Below are 20003 nucleotides of genomic sequence, written 5' to 3'. Positions count from 1 at the left end.
GGCAAAACCTGCAGTTCTCCTTGGTTTACACGAGAACTGCAGAAGAGAGAACTGTGCAAGAACTGGGAGAGAAGCTGAGGGATCAGGTGTGTTGGCTGTTCCAGTCTGTGTTACAGAGCTTATGAATCCCCATTAGGGCCAAACTGCTGATATTTCCTATCTCTTGCAATTAAAAAAGCAGAGACAGTAAATTGGTATCCTATTCCAAAAGCCAATATTTCATGCTAATATATTTCCTCTGTGTTTACTATGATATGTATTTAGCAGCTGTAAGACAATGAATTATAATAAAACCCAAAACATGGCTCTCACTCTGTAATAAAAATAGATGAGTAGTGTTTCAGTAGAATTTAGGAAAACCCTATTTTGTATAGTTAGGACAGACATTATGATCATAGGTATGTAGAGTCAGATTAATAGCATATAGTGATCCTCTACTGATTTCTGTATCATACATACAAATGTTCTTCCAAACAATATCAGCCTTTTCCCACAGTGCTTAGGTTGTTGATATTTCCCATTCTGGTAACTTCCAGCGAAAAATGAGATTGCTTGTCACAGGTGGAGAGCTTGAACTATGATTCTGATGATAGAAATTAAAAATGGAAAAGGCCTCTTAGGAGTAGTCCATCACCTTGACAGTTCAGGACCGATCTCCATGCAGTTTTAAACATGTCAGATGATGCACTTTCCTCTTTTCCATTGTCAGCCAGTTCTACATACTAATGGCTTTTGGCGTCTTTTGTAATCTGAAGGCCTCTGAAGCTGGGATGCAAAATTTTTTTTCTTTTAGCTGTCAAATGATGCCAAGATGTTCTGTTCACAATAGTCTGACAGCACAGACAATCTCCTGGTATCTAGTTCTTTATTCAGGTTACAAAGAATAAATGAGGTAGCTGACATACAGGAAAGTATCATTCTTTTGTTATTATACTCTCTGTTTTGGTGGCCACAATTTTTTACTTCACGCTCTTGATGAAGTAAAAATATGAAACTCTGTTAGAAAAGCAGAGCCAGAGGATTAATAGCGTAATTGAAGACAACTGAGTTTACCACAACTGGGTGATTTTACAAGAGAAGAGACAGAAGACTAATTTTTACTAACAGCCATAGGAGCTGCTTAATCAGTGTGCACAGAAGCCTTCATTACTGCTTTGCAGCTTAATCACAGGGGTTTTTTGCTTATCAAGGCAGTTTGTTCATAATGTTCAGAAGTCAAACATAGGATCAAAAGCATCGCGGCGGTACCAGTGAGGTGTAACTGTACTATTTCTGGTTTAGGTATTAGCTCATGTGATGCCATCTTAATTAACTTCAGCAGGGTTATATTGCTTACTTCTTTTTGCTTCAAATATATAACATTTTACATAAACTGTGCAAAAAACTGAAGGTTTATAAAAGACTGGCATTTTAAAAGCCTGCAAGTTAATTAATAAACAGAAAACCTGAATTCTTTCAGTCATGGAGCCTAGCAACTGCTTTGCAGTTATTAAATTTGATTGATTCTCCATAGTTATTTACTGTCAATTTTAAAAACTCAGTTGGCTTTCTATATCTTGAAATAACTATGTAATTGAACTTGATAGGCTTGAACACCCATCCTGGAAGATTATTACAACTACATAGAGCATATTAAAAAATCGTGAACAAAAAAAAGCCTTTGAGCTTCCTTCATTCGTGCTTCTAGAATAAAAAGTTCCCGTTCTGGTGTGTTCCTGTGGGATAAAAACAAAGGGTTCGGTTCGGGTGGGTAACTTACCTGTACCAAAAAGGGAAAATGAGCGCAAAATTATTCACGCCCCAAGCATTTCAGGCATCAGCCCTTAACACAAACAGGAGGAATAGGGCAAACAACTACAGCTCGGTCTGTCTTGTCTATTTATACCACAGGGGGGCAAACAAGACTCAGCATAAACGAAACTGAGTCGCCACCGGCAATGCCGAGCTGCTAGTCCTGACCAAACAGCAGTAATTGAAAGTAAGAATTAACCCAAAAGAACAAAACCGTGTAGTCCCCATGGCTTTTGAAAACATCATTTGTATTTTTAAATCGCTGTATGCCGTGTAGCGAGGCGCTATTTTATAACTGGTATCTAACGTGATAGACGATACACGGTTGTAAACCTACCCAAGTCACAAGCACGACAATTTTCAGGTGAGAATTAGCCATAAAAAGCAGCCTATTTCAATGATGCATCCAGAGGAGAGCAGAAAAAAAGACTTTTGTGTTGAATTAGGCCAATATATCAAAGTGCTTTTTCTGTAGTTAACATCTAAACCACAGGTGCCACTAATCTTTACATGCCCTGGTAATTTGTAGAAAGTTACAGGTCCAATACTGACTTTTGTCTGACTGACCCCTAGCAGCCAAAAGCAGCATCCATTTCATTTAACTCTTGTCAAATGCAGGATCAGCACCGATCTAGAATTACAGGGGCAGGTTGCATATCTTTCCTGGCATTTGTTGCATTTTAATTTCCATTCGTGTTGCCCCTTCCAGCATTAAAAGCTATTCTGCTTGTCATTAGTGCACTTTACTGAGACCGGCACCGAGTCAGAACATCTCTAATCCTCTGTGCAGCCCTGTCGTACTCCTGTTATTTTTTTAAACCTGTATCTTGTCAGTCTTGTCACTATCTCAGGAAGAAATGGGGCTTCAGTCTATCGGGATTCAGGTGAACTTGTACGTGGTTACTGCCTCGAAGATTAAGACAGGTAGGCTGTTTTATCCGTAGCTAGATGAGGTGACCACAGGTTGGTTGCTCGCTTACTACACCAGGAAAGCAGGTGCCCACAGATCTAGTTGTGCTGGTTCCTCCGCCTCTCTCCCCTTACCTTGCCAATTAACCCTTCTTCCTAGTAAACTGCAACGTGCAGAAGAGATCAGGATCCAGTATAGAGAGGCCAACAGACAAAGGTGGTTGAGAGAGAGTTCCACTACAGATGGGGTGAGTGGGGCAAAACTGCCTCCTCTCTCGGGTCTGCACCTGGACTAACCCATCCCCTAGGAGCCAGAGACATTGTTTTCTCCCAAGCACAGTGTTGTCGTAGCCAGAGGCACATCTAAGAGCCTTGCCTAGACTCTGAAGACCATCTGGGCAGAAAATATACAACGTGTTGGGATTTAAAAGAAATAGAGGATTCTGAAACACTGCCGTTGAACAAACTCGTAATGGCTGCTAAAAATAGATTTTATAGGTGTAGCAGAAACATTTCAAAGAGTGAACATAAACGGTAAATTATATTTTCCTTCTTTGGCTATTAAATATGTATGACTATTCAACCATACGGCTTATCAGCTTAAGAATTCTCAAGTTTCATTACGTTTAGCTACATTTATTATTATTATTTCTTAATAACAACAAATGGAAACATATCTATGCAATCACTAGAGTTAAAGAGAGAAAAGACCTCTTAGGTCAGCAAGTTCATCTTCCTGCCATTGCAGTTATTTCCTACTGCATATTTATTTATGCTTCTCAAATCTAATTTTATATTCCATAAATAGTAAAATAATTCCATCATTTCCATTGTGGCGAGTATTACTGAATTTAGTGCCTCTAGCTATGAAAAATGATCAGAGATATCGCAATATATGGAAACAAGGTATCCTCATCTTCTTTTTAGTCTCTTTTATATACACTCATCATTGTGAACTAACAGAGCTGGAAAATGCAATGTTTTTTGTTAGTCTCCAGGAACTCTGCAGGATATTAATGGCTTTTTGTTCACGACAAGACTAAGGCGGGTTGAGCGCTGCTACAAAACCTGCTGTCACAAAGGCTCGGCGTACCGACACGGTGCAAATGCATCGAGCGGCTTTTCCATACTTTCCCTGCTGCCTCAGTTGATCTTTCCTGACAAAGAGTTTGTAGTAAGGAGGGGTGGAAGACTCAGCCTGGGGGGCTTTTGAGAGGAGGCTGGCAGCTCGCCGCGTTACCGGACAGGTCTGCCCAGTGGGTCTTCCGTAGGACTGGTTGGGAGTCCTATTTCTGGAAAGGGCCAATATGATAAGAACTTTTTCAGGAAAGGACTGTTCTCTCCATCTCCTGGTTTGACCATTTCAAAATGGAAGTTTGGGGGTTTGTTTGCTTAAAAATTAAAAAGTTGGTTTGAAGAATAAAGTAGTCCTGGGAAAAATGTAAGTAAGCAAGGTCAAAACTGAAGCAGTACACTTTGAAATTACCAAAATGAAAGATGATAAATAAACCAGTTTTTGTCTTTTGCTATTTCAAGGCTGTACAACCTGAGAGTAACCAGCAGAGTCTAGGCTCCTTTCACAGAAAAAAAAAAAACATTTCTTTCTGATTCCAAAGCTGAGAGAGGCCCTACCTCTGTAGAGCCACAGGCATGCATTAATTTTGCTAATTTCATTTTTTTCCCTAAACAAAAGGACCATTTGTATCACTGTAAAACAGTTTGTACCCTGCTCTAAGCAGGAAAAAATAATTACTCTCCCTTATTGCAATTTTTCAAGGTGATGTAGCCAGAATGGATTCAACTGTGTGTGCTTATATTTGGGGTCTTTTGCATAGTATCTCAGGAAGCTATGCAAGTATCTTCCATCTTCATCTGCTCCTGTATACCAGCGAGAGAGGAAAAACAGCTTCCACCCTCCCCTATTGCCTTTGCAATTCAAAGCCGTTGCTGAAAACAAACTTCAAAATGAGGCACAAAGTTTCCATATAGGCAGATGTTATCATCTTGAAATTCTACAGTTACTATATAGTGTCTCAGATCCTTCTTCAGATGTTTGCATAGATCCCAGTGTAGTCAGGTAACAGATACTCTGAATAATCAGAAAGAGAAGTATCAGCTACCTGATGAACTGAATTATCAGTCTCTTGATTTTGAGAGATTAAGGTATAGCATTTAACAGAAGTCTGAAGATCATGGCATATTACTGCTTTAAAGATCTCAAACAAAGGTATGTTTCTGAAGCAAGATGTATGTGCCGTTTGGAATCTAGTGAAACACTAACATTTGCAGGGCGAGATGAGAGACATTCGTGGCTAATTGATAGCATTGAATTGAATTGAATGCAGAATTCTTATTCTCAGCCTCAGTGGTGAAATGAGTTGGGTTTTGGTAAGCCAAGTGTGCAGAGAAATAGTTGGAGATAATCTAAAAAGTTGACTCTCATCAGTTAAATAGTGCATGTCTGAAACAAACTGTTTCATCTTTGCTTTTCTTATTAGAATATTCCTGCGGATGGCACTGTGGAGAAAGTTTGCCAACTATGTCTTTCACATTTGGTTACTTTCCATTTGAGCTGGCAATTACCAAGAGAACCAAGCAAAGATGCAGGTGATGCATTGAAGAGTCCAGTGGCGCCTTTGAAAACAAGCTCCGTGAATTTAGTATTAAAATGTGAAGTTGATCTTAAGGAATTTGGACAGTATTAAGAATGAGATGACCGTTGGTATCGCTTGCCAGTACAGTGGCAAGGTGCATCTGGAGCCAAGGGTCAACCTCTGTTTAAAATGCAACATCACAGGCAAGGATCTTTGGCACCAGAGCCAACGGACTATGGCGATTGTTCCTAATTTGAGCATTTTCCATTTGAAGGAATAGGCCTGCCTTGTAGGTGGGTGTCCACTGCGTAGAAGGATTTCTGTCACCTGCTGAAACACCGCTGGCAAGAGGCGGTTCTCAGCGGTGACATTTGAGTTGCCAGTTGCAGTGGCTGTGGACGCGGACCTGGTATCTGACACGTCCTTTGAGGTCGTTTCCAGGCAGGTTGGAAAAATGGCTGGAACAGATGTCTGCAAGTGATCTGTCACGCTGTCTGTGCTGGTAGAAAAGTGTTAGAAACAGCCTCACTCGCTATCTGTCTTCATCGGCAATCAGGGGAAAAAGGGGAAGGAAATACAAGCAGCCCATAGGTTACCACTCTATGAAATTATTTGATAAAGAGCTGGAGTTCTTTCTTCCCATAGTGCTGAGAAAACTCAGGCGAGAGTCTCCCTGCAGGAAAACATCATCTTTCCACGGGGTTTTGCAGAAATCCCCTGTGGAAGGGTGCTGGGCACTGCCGTGACCGTGATGCAGAGCCAGCGGGGTGACCCCCAGCGATAACCTCGGGTTTGCTGTCAGCAGAGAGGGGATGCCTGAGCTCTCCTTGCTTCTCCTTGTACGCTTTATGGCGGGGATTTTGCCTGTCGGGATTTGCACTTCAAAATATTCAGGAAGATGAAGAGCCATGACGGTCTCAGGAGGGTGAATGCTAAGTTTAAGCTTTCAATACAGGTAATTTTATAAGTTTCAATGCAGTTTTCTGCTTTCTCGGAAAATAAGGAGACTATTAGTTTTAAATTATTGGGGTTATATTTAGTTCAATGGATAGTGGCAGGCAAGGCTTTGCACAATTGAATGAATGTAATTATTCTGCTGTTACCAGAAGAAAGTTGCAATGAAAGTCATATGACAGACAGTTTCAGGAATATGGAACCGCAATAAACCCCTAAACTTTTAAAGGAAATAATTTTTCCAGGCAAGGTGATACACATTCAGTAAAACTACATCAAATTGGATGACAGTATTTTGGATTACAGGAAATCTAGTGGAAACCAGCATTCATTACTCTCTTTCTTTTCTGAGTCAAACCATGTAGCATTTTTAGACATTGAAAAGCTGATAACAGAATAGATAAAATATTTTAACTTTTAATTAAAATACTGGTGAAAAGGAAGCATAAATAAACTATATTAACGTAAGTTAGGTAACAAATATAGCCATCTAATAAGTTCCACTAATTACCATTTTATTAATTGACATGCAGTTAATTAGTACCTTAGTTAAAGAAATCTCAAATATTTATTCATTCAGTATTTTTGACTCACCTGATTGCTCTGATGACAGTTTTAAGAGCAGGGGTGAGATCTTCTACTGACACATCACACTGGCACCCTTTATCATCATAAACATCATCTGTTCCAAGACTGGTGTCAGCTGCAAAATGCAAGAGCAGACTAAACAAGCAGCATTTAAAAATCTCTTCCTTAGTGTTTTCTAACCACCTGCACAGTTGTTCTGGAAAAATAAGGACTAAAATAAAAATAAAATCAAATAAGACAGAGCTTCATCAGTTTACGAACTATATGATGCACTTGTGTGTGTCTATGCTTGTGTTACAAAAGGCCTGGGTAGTCCCCACTGAACATAGTGAAAGTTAGAAAGGAAGAAAGCTCTGTGATTTTTCAAACAAATTAATAGTTAAGTACCAGTGTGTCTGTTCCTGGTGTCTCACTGGTTTTTATCACATTCTCTGTCTTAAGGGAAAGTGGTGAGCTAACAGATGTAACGGCAGAATCAAAAGATGCTGAAGTTACATTAAATCGTTATTTTTTTACCACTATGGATCAACCTGACACTGAAGACAAAGGAGAAGATCCATTTCATTCAATAAGGAGGCTGTGGAGTGATCCGACGCTTTATTACAGGTGAAAATAAATGAAGTACCTTTTTACCAGACATGAATAGAGAATGATACCCATCATAGATCACTTGCCACCTTAAACCTCAGAGTCATGTAGATATTGCAGCCTTCCTTTGCAACAGGGCCTTAAGCCAAGTTACTGTTTTTATTTGCCTGAAAAAAATGGATTCTCTACCCCTTCCTAACACCGTCTCTGCAGAGTTACCATTTGAAAATTAGCTAGAAATCTCAGAAGTGCCCAGTGTACCTCAATACACAAAGAAAACAGGGACTGATGCATGACCAAGAAGGTTTACAAACTTAAAATGCGCTGGAATGGGAACGGAGCAAGGAGGGCAGGGTCAGTGGATGCCCATACGTCATATATGTCTCGAAGGCAGCAGAAAGACTCGAGGGAAGGTGTTTTTTCCTCCCGAACAATCTTTCTTCGACTGCACAAAGTCCAAGTGCCCAGGTGAAGAATTTCACCCAAGGTCAGTGTATTTCAACATGTGAGCGTCTCTGCTTCATGAGGAAGAGAGTGTAAAATGAAACGTTGACATCAAATAGGGAAAAAAGGATGGGATTCAGTAACCCTCAGTCATGGAGGAGATTTCTTCCCAGTCCTATCTCCCTGCTGTTATTCATGCTGTTATTTAAAACATAGGCTTAGTCATCCAGAAACTCTGCAAGTAAACCATGCTTCTCTTATAAGCAGATTTGAAGCACAATCAGACACAAATGATTGCAGGACATTTTTTGCAAGTTCCTGTTCCAGAAAGACTGTAAAATAAAGATGAAGGATATTCTTTGTCAGTCAGAAGTGCCTGGAAATTTCATGGTACCCTTTAAATCTAATAGCAATGCTATCTTGGCATAAACAGAATTGTACTAGGCTGCATCTGCAGGAACTGGTATTGCTGCATTGTTGTCTTCACAGATTTAATATTTGCCCATAATAATTTATTTTGTTGACTCTGGCTAGTTCATTACCCCCAAGAATATGTTTTCTTTTTTGACTGTTGCTGAGCTGGTACATTCATGGGGAATATCTCCTGTAGCTTTGAAGAGCAGGAGATTTTATCTTTGACAGATCAACTTAACGCAGAAAGAAAGATGGTTTATAGCCAAGTTAATTATATATTTAAGTATACATGAAACAATCAAATGCAAGCTTAAAAAAATTCAGTTTTACATTGTAAAAGTGAAATTTTCATACAGAACTTTGAAATCTCCCCTTCCGTGCTCTTACTGTAAGTCATGCCTACAATGACGACAAGAGTGTTTTTTTTCTCGCACTCTTTCACAAGCTTTGCTACTGACTCGGCTTATCTTATTGATAAAATATATATGTCGCTCCACCTATTCTGCCTAACTAACATTTGGATCCCTGCCCAGAAATGTGATTAGCTAAGATAAACGATGTAATTAGTTCGATAGATATATACACTACCTAAAAACCTCTCTCTGAAAGTGCTAAGTAGTCCACAACACTAACTTTCCAGGTGTCATGTCTGATCAGCCTCTCCAGTTACTTCTCCCAGTGCTGAAATCTCCCAGCTCATTTCTAAGTGCCATACTAAAACCAGAGCTTTTTTTGCTATTGGTATTTCCAGTGGCTTTCTGAGGTTTGAATCTACTCAGTTATGCCAGTATAAATTAGGAATAATTCTGCTAAGGTCACAAGAGCTACAACCATGTAATCCCAGTGTAACAGGAGACTCGAAAGTTTAGAATAAACATGTTTCTGAGTGGTTCTCTCACTGATACGGTTCCTGGGTCCTTTGCCAAGTACACTGTCATTAATAAAAGAGCTTCCTTAACACAGTACATCTTTGCAGAATGGTTTTGAGAACAGTGTGGTGCAATTATAGGATTCCATGTTGTTCACATGTGAATACAAAAATCAGCAAAATCTTTAGACAGACGCTGGCAAATTCTTTTAAATTTAAGCCAGCTTTAAGAAGAGATAGCGCTTCTAATAAATCACCTTCTTTTTTTCTTTCTAGCATTCCCACTGACATCAATTTCCTTCACTATGGCAGGCGCTCGGTACCACATGTCAATAAAACTTCTGAAAAGCCATAAACCTTGTTTGATTCATATGGGAAACATTCATGTTTCTTTAGAATACTGAGCAGACTTGGGAAAAAGTTTTGGAAATGCATAGTAACAATTTGGGAAAAAAAATCCGGCTTAAAACACCACTGAAATCAAAGTTCACATTCTGATGAATTTTTCCAGTGGAAGCTCACGTTGTGTACGACGTGGTTACGAGGTGAGATGTACTTGTCTCACTTCTGTGGCTCTCGAGTTCATCCTCGAGGTCAGGGCTATGCTGGAGTCAGTTTGGCTGCTTCGTCAGCTCCAGCCGTTAAAATCCCTGCCAGTTCCCAGACGGCACTAAGCTTCGGCCTCCGACAAACCTCACTCCAAGCCGCTGCCTGTTCCCAGCGAGATCTCCCCCCATCATTCACAAACCTGGCTGCTCTGCCAGCCCTTCCTAGGGTTAGCGCTGGTCCTCTTTCCTCTCCAGGAGTCTCCACCACCAGCTAAACGGGTCGTTGGAGGCTGTCGCTTGGGCAGCGCACGGATCCGCTCCCAACGATGGCCAAAGCGTCTCTGAATACAGCTCTAGACGTACCCCCGCCAGTCTCCCTAAGAAGGGGTGTCAGCCAGTCTGACAATCCAGACACAATTCCCCTTCTCTAATACCACCATCTTTCCAATTCAGGATGTGTTTTGATCCTAAATGTCAATCTGGAAAGTGTTTATTTCACAACTGATGAGGCATCCGCCATTGTCTTACAATCTTTGACATTATTTACTTTGGGCTGCAGTCTTGTCTTTGCCACTTTTTAATTTCTTCCTCTTTCTTCCTGAAGAGCAGTCTTTGATTTAATCACACAGCAAATCAGCAATTACCAAGAAATAGAAGAGAGGCATGCACAAGTCATTAAAATCATCTTGATAGCTCCCTGTTTGTCACAGTATTTATGCATTCTTCATGCAAACTCCAGTCACTCATGATCACCCCAAATGAACGGGTGAAAAATTACACTGTTCTGAAGCATTATATGTCACCAACAAAAAATTTACGAGTTTCTATCTGCATTTCATATGGCTTTGTGCAAAATTTACAAATGAGGCATGATTTATTATTTCTGTAAATATCATGTGTCCTTTCTTAGAAGTGTTTTCTGTCATTTAATAACGTGCTTTGGCGTCAGGAAAACTGTGACACTGCTCTGATCACCCTCATAGCTCCATGCTTTCAATGTCAGTAACATTCAAGTAACGATGTGCCTGTTTAACAGAACTGAAAGTATTTTGTGGTCTTTCATTTGTTTTCTGGGAACTGCCATATGCTAGCAGCAACAATCCAGCATGAATAACTGCATGTGCCGACACCATTAAGACTCCTGTGGAAGTGCTCCTAACCTAGTGATTGGTATGATGATCCCAACACAGAACCTTTGACTCTTTTTTTGGAAGCCTTCGGAAGCACTCAGATCTTAGTCTGACTGCGTAGGAGGTAGTTAGGGCTCTTCATGTGGGTGACGTAAATCATTCTGCTGAGGCTGAGTACCCAACTTTTAGAAATGGCAAAACCTAAATAGGTGCCTGAAGTTGATAGTTTGCATATGACTCTCAGTTATTCGTGTTACAGCACAGTGTTGTGTCAACTTGGTAAAAAAAGCACTGATTTGGAAAAAAAGTCTGATTAATTTTCATTGTAACGCATGACTCAAGGTGAAAAATGGATGGTGGCCTAATTTTCACACGTGTAGATTATAACTGTCATTCAAAATCCAGAGTTCAGCTTGGGAACTGAAGTCCAAGCAATCCCAAATGCTGCTCCAGACCCTCTCCTCCACCCCCTTCGGCAGCCCCGCTGGAGCGCGGAGCCGCAGGGCACCCCAGCGTGATGCGCTCCTCTCCAAACTCATTTTCCACGTGAGTGGCCAGAAAGAAGACGAGCAGAGAATTCAGCGCACCTAACTTCTGGGCAAGTAAAGTTAGACATAAATTCAAAGCTTTTGGAGGACAGATCGTCCCTGTGGGAGGTGCCGATACATAGGTCTGCTGCAGCTGCTTTGGCGTTAAGACTCCAAACTGCCTTACTCTTAGATGGCTACTGAGCTCAGATGACCCCTCTTGTTCAAGAAGCAATGTTGGCAGCCTAATACTCTCATTATTCTCTTCTTTTGGGCCCTTTTGCAAGCAACGGAGAGCCCTTGTTATGCTGCTCTAGGTAATGTCTAGGATGCCTACAAGGTAGGCGCATTGCATTCAACTTTACACTGCCTTTCTTCACCCTGAGCATTCGCTGTGAGGAGTTAGGGGTTTAGCCTATGTTCTCTAGAAAATGGAGATAACCAGTACGTATTTTATAGTATTTCCACAAATGCCATAATGCACAGAATGTTTCGCAAAATCTCAGTTACTGTTTTCCCCTCAAAAATTATTCTAAGTACAAATATCTTCATGGTTTATGTTCATACAATTCATGCAATCTCCCTTTATCAAAATAAAATGTGTCTCAGCCTAGTGCCTTTGTTTAACTTTATTTCATGAAGCTTCTCACCTGTTCTCATTATTTTCCTGTCTGCTGAACCATGAATACAAATTTCCTTCACTACCCCTAGAAGTGATTTTGTTTCAAATTTTCCTTTGCTTTAAAACATCAACAAGCTGACTCGCTTTCAGTAAAGAGTTCACATAAATCGTGCTAAGCTCCATAGGAGAAATCAACTGAAAAAAGCAACACTAATTGGGATGGAACTTAATCACACACTTAATGATAAGAACGCCCAAAGCTCCCCCAAAGAGGGAAAGGCAACAGCCCATGTTTATATGCTTTCCAGAGCAGAGGCCAGAAAAAGGAGGCCCAAGGGAGTGAATCATGCATTTATTTCCTTGTTCCCTTGGAAAAAAAAAAAAGGCTTTCTTCTAATCATGAAAGAAGGAAAGAGGCAGGACAAGAAAACTTCCATGACGTGCTCTTCATGATAGATGCTTAATATTTGTCTAGAAAAGGACACAAAAATGCCTGGTAGTACACAACAGTATTCAAGTGGCAAAATTAAGAAAGAGGGAACAAGGATGACAACATTCGAAAACATTGTTTACAGGGGGCTTTTATGAAATGCTTGCCGTTTCCATGCTGGAAAGCAATTTCTCCCGAAAGGAAGGAAGTTGGTGCTTCCTGGAAGGAGGAGCAATTCTGCACGAATTCTGCTCTGTAGGAGCTCCTTTCCCTTGTGTCCCACCTGAGCCTCTACCCCGCAGGCAGTACCTATGAGGAATGCAGTGGTCCTGTATGCATAGCCCCTTCCCTTCTCCCTTGTCTTTCTCCTGAAAAAGGCAAAACTTTCCAGATGGGGAAGAGAAGAGGACATCAGAACTGGAATTCGGTAGCGGCAGTGCAGTATGAAGCAGAATAGCATAAAGAATATCCCTAACAACATTTTATATGTGAAAGCATTTCTAAAAAAGCTCAGTTTTGGCCAAAATGGAAGATAGGATTGGTGGAAAGTTTTCTACATATTCTGGGTACAATTATGTAGTCTCCTTTCTTTGTAAGTGCAATTTTTTTAAGGTTGGAAACCTAGTTTGTATCAGTTATCATATAATGCAGGCAAGCTCCAAATATCTAAAATTCTAGCATTCCCTTCTAACAACTGTCAATTATCTCTAGTTATTATTTAACTTCTCAAAAATTTTCTGCACTGGCAAGATTTCATGGAACAGCTCCCACTACTTAAGTAAAAAGGAGTCCCTTTCATTTTGAGTGATGATATGGAGGACCAGGAGACTTTCCAAAACCAATTCATTATACGCACAATAATTGTGCAGTTAAAATGGCTGATCTTATTATAAATAGTGGCACATTAGCCAGCAAGTTTCGATGGCCATGTGAGAAGAGTAAGAAATAAAAATGCTAGGTGACTCTAAACGTATGATTTTAGTGTGTTTTTAGATACACATCTCTGTTATTTTATATACATCGCATACAAGAAGTTAAAACTGTAAAAGAAATTGCAGATATAGATGATAAGACCTAGAACTGTGGACTAATGAGCTAAATGTCGCACCAAACTGACTGTCTCCCTGCAAGATGTTGTAGCACATGTCGGTTGATCTGATGTCTGATATTCCGTCAGGTCCTGCGCCCTGGGAGATTTCCAGATCCTGTTGTTTGAAGGAGGTGGGAGCAGCGGGCAAAGGGACAGAGGAGGACGGCAGCTTTAGATTCAGGTAGCCACAGGAGAGTCCTGTATTTCAAAAAGCCAGGAAGGATTTCCCCAACAACATTTTGTAAAAATGAAACCATCCCTCAAATATTGCAGATTTGGTGCAAGTGGGTTACGTGGTGGTTGGGAAGTTTTATGAACGTCCTCTCAAAATGACTTCTTAACTCAGTTCTTTACTCTTCACTGCAGATGAGGTTATCGGAAACCCGTGCAGATCAGAATTCTGTGTGATGGTCTGTTGCTGTCCCTCATGGAGCTGAGCTTGCTAATCATTCACCTGTGACCACCAAGTAAGCGCTCGGTCCAGTGAGCAACAGTGCACGGCAAGTTCCTTGAGTCATATCATAAAGAGAGAGACTAAATTATGGACTCATATGGCCAGGACCTTGGTTGGAATAAACTAAAATAATGCCTGTACTTATTTACACAAAAGGAGAAAATGACTCGGAGCTCAGATCAGAATGCCAGATATTCCTAATTAATTACAGTGACAATGGTAATAAATGACAGCTCTCTCACCAAGTTAAATAATCACAAGAAAATAAATCTCCTGCCTAGCACAAATTGGTATATTGCTAATAAAATGTCATTTAGTCCCATCATATGGGGTTTATGCAAATTAAGCAGCTTTGTTTTGACATCATGCAGGTTCCTTTTCAATCGACAAATTTAAGCTAACTGAAATGTAAAAGCAACCAAACGAAGGACCTTTGCCACATCAAGTGAACCTTATACAAGGTCAAGATGTTTGTGCTACTGAAAGGAAAACCTGTCATTTTTGCAAGCCATAAATTACGTGGTAGTAACTGAGGACATGGGGGCTGAAATGCACAATTGCATTCTTTCCATGGCTCTTGTAATATACTCTACCCTGAGGATTCTGTGCAAGTACTCTGTAGGGAATGAAAGGCTAGAGGTCGTGTGAGCGTATAATGTTCAGGGATGGTGCAAGAAATCAAGTATTTCCTTAGAGAGTTCCTTTTAATTAATCAAATGAAATATGTTTGTAATATCTGTGCTGAAGGCTTTTGATGTTTTATTCAAAAGCCACACCATGTCTCTAGGTTACCGTAAAGGCAGAGTAACTTGTGCAGAGGCTTAGAAGCATGGGATGGTAGAAAACAAGTATAACAGGGCATTTTGGTCCCTCCCTGAGAACTGCATCCACAACTCAATATCAGTTCATTACTTCAGCAGTGGTGGTGCAAGACTGGAGCATGATTTAAGCAGAAAAGCTTCTGTTCCTCGGAAAACGAGGGAAGCAGAAAAAAACCAGGGCAGGAACACCGGTGTCTGCGAAGGAGAGATTTTTTTGAGATGAGTCTCTGCGGCTGGATCTACGCTGCATACAGCGAGGCACGGGCGCAGCGCCTTAACCAACGGCACGAGGTCACCGACACTATTTCATCACTTGCACAGACTCTGGCACCGGCTTGGCCCCTGCCAGCGGGTATTCTCGTGGGCCGGGGGCCAGCCCCCACGTTGGCCGTGTTTTCCCTGTTTGTGGAGCGGGGACACAAGCCGTAGAGCGTGAGGGGACCCTGGGGCCAGAGGTGGCTCCTGGCTTTTTCGTGTACAGGCGTGGGGGGGCTGCGCGGGGCTCCCAGGGCAGGCAGCACCGTCGCCTGTGTGACGTGGCATCCCTTCAGATGCCCTTGCACGACCCTACACAAGGATGCTTGTATCAAGCGTGTGCTTTGTAAAGCTTCACCATTCTTGATTGGTGAAGATCTCCCTTTGATCTGCTTGGTCCTGACATTTCCTTGTAGACTGATAACAAGGACTGGAAACACAGCACCCCGGCACCTTCGTTAACTTGTGCAGGGTCTCCTTCAACAAGAGTTCTGGCAGTCGTGAGCCGCGTGTCACCAGAGACTGGACATGTATTTAAAATCAGATTATGTGAGTCTCGGTTTTCAATTTCCCTCCCCTGCGCTGTTGTTAAATGCTCGAGAGAGCATCTGCTGCCGCGCCACCAAAGACCTCTCCAGCCATCAAAGCTCTCTCAGGTTTGGCTTCCACTTGCAAATGCCATGTATGTAGCTGAAATAATTACTGCTGTTGCCAGGCCCACTTTGGCAATGGCAATAAATGGTTTATGGACCATTTCAGAGGACTGTTGCTACCCATAAATAAGGCCATTCGTGCAATAGTTTTGGTCAGACTGTTCTAAGGCTGCTATGCCAAAATCCTTTTGGAAGATACCTGTGGCCAGCTTAAGTGCTTTGCTTGCTGCCAAGAAACTCTCCTTCTGTGGTTTTAATGTGCAGTGGGGGAGTGTTAGTAAGCTTTCGTTACTGGGTAGCCTAAGAGGAAGGCTACTACATTTTCAATCCTGTTCGCCTCTCAGCTGCCTCCATAAGCTCCTGTCTGGATTAGAAACCTCCCTTTACAGGCCAGTTTCTAATTGCTAATGTTTAGTTTTTCCAGCAGTCTCTTTCTGATGGTTTTGGCCTAGATTCCAAGCACGTCCTTTATCAGAACTCAGTCAGCCCTGCAAAGTCGCTGCGTTGACTACCTATCTGCCTTAGATCATCCTTGTACGCTAATAATTTCTCTTCCTTTCTGAACCCTCTATTTACATATTTGCTTCTTTGCTTTATTGTTACAGAGTTCAGTGCACCTCACCTTCACGGCGAGGTAGTTCCTCCTCTGCCTGTGCTAATGGAAGATCATTTACAACCCCAATCCCATATGGTAAAAAGAAAAATCAAGCAAATATCTGAGTGTCTTGTCTTTCGGAAGGGGAAGTTCACAGTGAGAATTTTTTTTTTTTTCATTAGATCACTGATATAAAGTTTTGACACTGGACTGCATACTCAAAACTCTGTTGTCACTGGCCAAAAGGTCTATTGCAAGTGTAATTTCTTCTCCTCCCAAACATGCTGCAGAGATGTAAGAATCACCAGAAGGACCGGCTGTTCAAGGGTATTGTTTTGTGTCCAGACTTTCATCCAGAAAGTGGTGGCTTCTAGTTTGGCTTGAAGATCAGCCCACCAAAATAATTAATCCTTTGGCTGGAGAATACCTCAAGAAGGAAACTGGAGAACCTGACAACCAAGAGGTATTAATAAAATGCTGAAAATACTGTATTTTCATCCAGTGAAAAATGCAAGATGTTCTAAACTAAATACATCATCTCTAGATCTTTTTCACTGAGCTGTCAAATGCAGCAAGCATATCAAACTATGAAATTGGTAACGCACCAGAAAAAAAAAAAAAAGAAATCAAGGTTGGTAGTGCCTGACTTTTTCAGCAATGGACTGGGCAAGGCAGCAGGGAGCTGCCTCTCAGCAGTGAGCACACTGGACATCTCTCTGATGATACCAGTCCTAGAAGTAGCTGGACGAGGTCCCAGAGTGGAAACTTGGCGTTCGCCTAAAAGCTGGAGACAATGGAAGCTGTTCCTTCTGCCACGGATGAGAAATTGGTCATATCTGTTGGCCCCAGTTCATAAGGGTGGACTAGTAGCTGGAAACCGCTGACCAGGAAACAGGCTGCGCTCGCCCCGAGGCGCGGGAAGATCTTTAAGGGTTTACGCGCAGCAAGGAATGCTCTGCTGTTGCCATTATCTTTTATCTACAGATATGTCCAAGGTGCCGTTTATGCCACCTTTTCCGTGGAAGGGAGACAATAAGAGGGAACACGATCTTCTCGTGCGGATCATTGCTATTAACGACAATACGTACAGGACAAAATAGAGGACGCGCCGAGGAAATGTTTCTGTGACAAATGGGCTCGTGAAAATCTAAACGGATGCTTGAGTGAGGTGCAGGCTGCAGGGCTGGAGCAGAAGTGAGCCGCTGATACCCCGGGAGTGTGCTCAACAAATTACTCTCTTCTTAGGTCACTTCCAGGCGCGGTGCGAGTTACAGGGGTTTAACCTATGAAATCACTTCTGGCGCGGTTTTGGGGAGATACTTGCGCTATATAAGTGGTTATGTCGGGAGCCTAAATTTAGAGAGGGTAGCTTCAACCCCACGCTGGCACTCAGAGCATTTCTCACTTCCCATCGTGGAGCAAGTGGCCCCGTCCCAGCTCCACGTCAGCATGAGACCCAGGCCAGCGTCCCACAGCCCCCGTGCCGCAGCTGCCGTGGGACACGAGCCAGGGCCCCTGCCCCAGCACGGAGCCAGGAGCGCTGAGCCACCTGGAGAGCAGCCTGGTGGCTGGTACACCCCAGTAGCTCGCTGTAATGCAGCCAAATTTGGGATTTTGTGCATCTGAGAGGTCTCCGCAGGGGAGGGCTAGCCCGCAACCGTGACCTTAGCAAACGCTGTCGGTTCGTCTTGTTTGCCCTCCAGGAAATGTTTATTTACCCAGGCTTTTCCTGAAGAGATGTGTTGCGTAGGACGTCCTCAGCCGAGGGATGGGGCATTTCAGTTCAACGGGTATTTTGCAGCCTACATGTCTGTGATAAATATGTGCTCTTGAAAAGGAAGCGGACACCGAAGTCGCGCTTCTGTCTAATTAGTTTTACCACAATTGTTGGATGGAACACGCGTGATTGCCACCGTAGAAAGAGTTTAAAATGACATCTCTTTACTTGGGTCAAATGATTTACGTTGCGCCTTTCCCATACAACCAGGGCCACTGCCTCCTGTTGTGGCCCATCAGTTTGGTTCCCTTACTTTCCACCTCGGGGTTCCCCACAAGAAAGAACAAAATGTCAACAAGTTGGGAAAAAATGTGAATGGAGAAACCCAAATCCAAATCCCGTGGGGCAGCGGTACCCCCAGAGCTGTGTGAGCACAGGACCCGTCCCTTACAGGGCTTGGGCTCATCTCGTGTCCTCGGCTCCTGCCTGTCGGGGGGCTGCTCTCACCCACTTCGCCGCTCCCTGGTTAGGGCACTCACCGTCTCTGGTTTGGCAGGCTTTGGCAGATGAAGATCTTTGCCTGAACGCTGGCTAGTTTAATGCCGGAGAGGACCATAGCTAGAGAGCAGAGAGGGGCAGCACGGCAGGCGGCACGCGGGAAAGGCTATGTTCTTGCCTGCCGCGGGGCCGGTGAGCCATTTTCACCAAGATCCGCTTCTTCGCATGGTAGGAGTCCTTCCTACCTCTAAAATACCCTTTAGACAGCAATGCCTAAAAGCAATAGCGCTGGGGTTTTTTTGCTAAAGCCGCCCGCCCTACCAAACCAGACACAACCCTGTAGAACTTAAAGCACCCAGTGGTCTATCACTTGGTGGCAGGTGAAGGTATCGCCGGTGGAGGTAAGAGGGACCTTCCCAGCTCCTCGGCAAGCTCCCCTGCCTGAGGGGACCGGTGCCATACAGACCGTGCTCTCGGCTGGCAAAGGGGTGGCCAACGCAGCGTTGGCCTTGGTGGGCGGCTCGCCAGCGAGGGGCAGCGGGTTTGGGCCCCGGCGGCACCTGGCAGTGGGAAAAGGGCCGTGACGGCGGAGCCGCTGCCGCCAAATCCATGGGATGCGTTTAGCCCACCCGCGGTTATCCGTACTGACCTCCTTTTTCCACCAGTTGTGTCCTATGCACCACCGACACAAGATTTCTTAGTAAACCCCCCCCCGCGTTGGCACGCTCTTTGAAGCAGGCTACGGCTTTCTCATGCCTCTGCCCCCAAATAACAGTTCTTTCTGCTTTCCAAAACCGGGTCGCGTTCACCGCGCGGGCGTGCGAGAGCGTGAGCGGGCTGGGAGCAGCACACAATGGCCAACGAGGCATGAAAAACTCCTACCGTCGACCACGGGTTTGGGCTGCGAGCTCTTCAGCCGCAGCGAGGGCCTGAAGCGGGTTCGGTCGTTGAAGCTCCAGCTCTTCTGGACTTTGGTTGGGCTGCCCTCGGTGGCAATGTCGGCACTTGGTGACCGGCGATCTCCAACTGAAGACTGCCTGTTCTTTATACTTTGACCTCGTGGGCTGGCCATCCGGACCCGCTCCTTAAAACTTAGCTTTTGACTGTGAAGAAGAGAAATGTATTTTATTTCATAGTGCCTTCACTCCGTTTCTTTTTTTCTACCATATGATAATGGAAAATAATTTCTAGAAATTCTCAATGGTATGAATCTGTTTCTTACACACTTTTATTTTCGTTGAATGTATTTCATTTGGGAATGAAACTGATTTGGTATAAATTTTGATAGAGGCATTGTCAATGGCAGTCTATCTTACAGTACAGAATAATCTTAAGGAAATTAAAATTAACAAATAGAAACAAATTTCACCCAATTATTATACATTAATCGCTAAGATTTTGGGTTTTTTTCTGTTCCTTGAATTTTAAATAGGTTTATTTCCATCTTAGTCAGCCCAGCTCAGTGCATTTCTGGCCATCTCTTCAGATAAACAAGAACAAAATGTATTCTATT

General features: G+C 42.9%; 1 protein-coding gene across 1 annotated transcript in view; it reads right to left on the bottom strand.

Moving 5' to 3' along the window:
- The window catches only part of KCNQ5 (potassium voltage-gated channel subfamily Q member 5), a 288770-nt gene that overhangs the window by 8037 nt on the left and 260730 nt on the right, over positions 1-20003 (bottom strand). Inside the window, exons 10-11 of the mRNA XM_069804669.1 lie at positions 19373-19593; positions 6843-6951 (exon numbers count right to left, since the gene is read on the bottom strand). Coding sequence (XP_069660770.1) covers positions 6843-6951; positions 19373-19593 — 330 coding nt within the window. The remainder of the gene's footprint in view (positions 1-6842; positions 6952-19372; positions 19594-20003) is intronic.

This window comes from Haliaeetus albicilla, chromosome 17 (genome assembly GCF_947461875.1).
Source record: "Haliaeetus albicilla chromosome 17, bHalAlb1.1, whole genome shotgun sequence".
NCBI lineage: Eukaryota > Metazoa > Chordata > Aves > Accipitriformes > Accipitridae > Haliaeetus > Haliaeetus albicilla.
The sequence above is the reverse complement of the archived record's forward strand: the minus strand, read 5'-3'. Positions and strand labels throughout refer to the sequence as shown.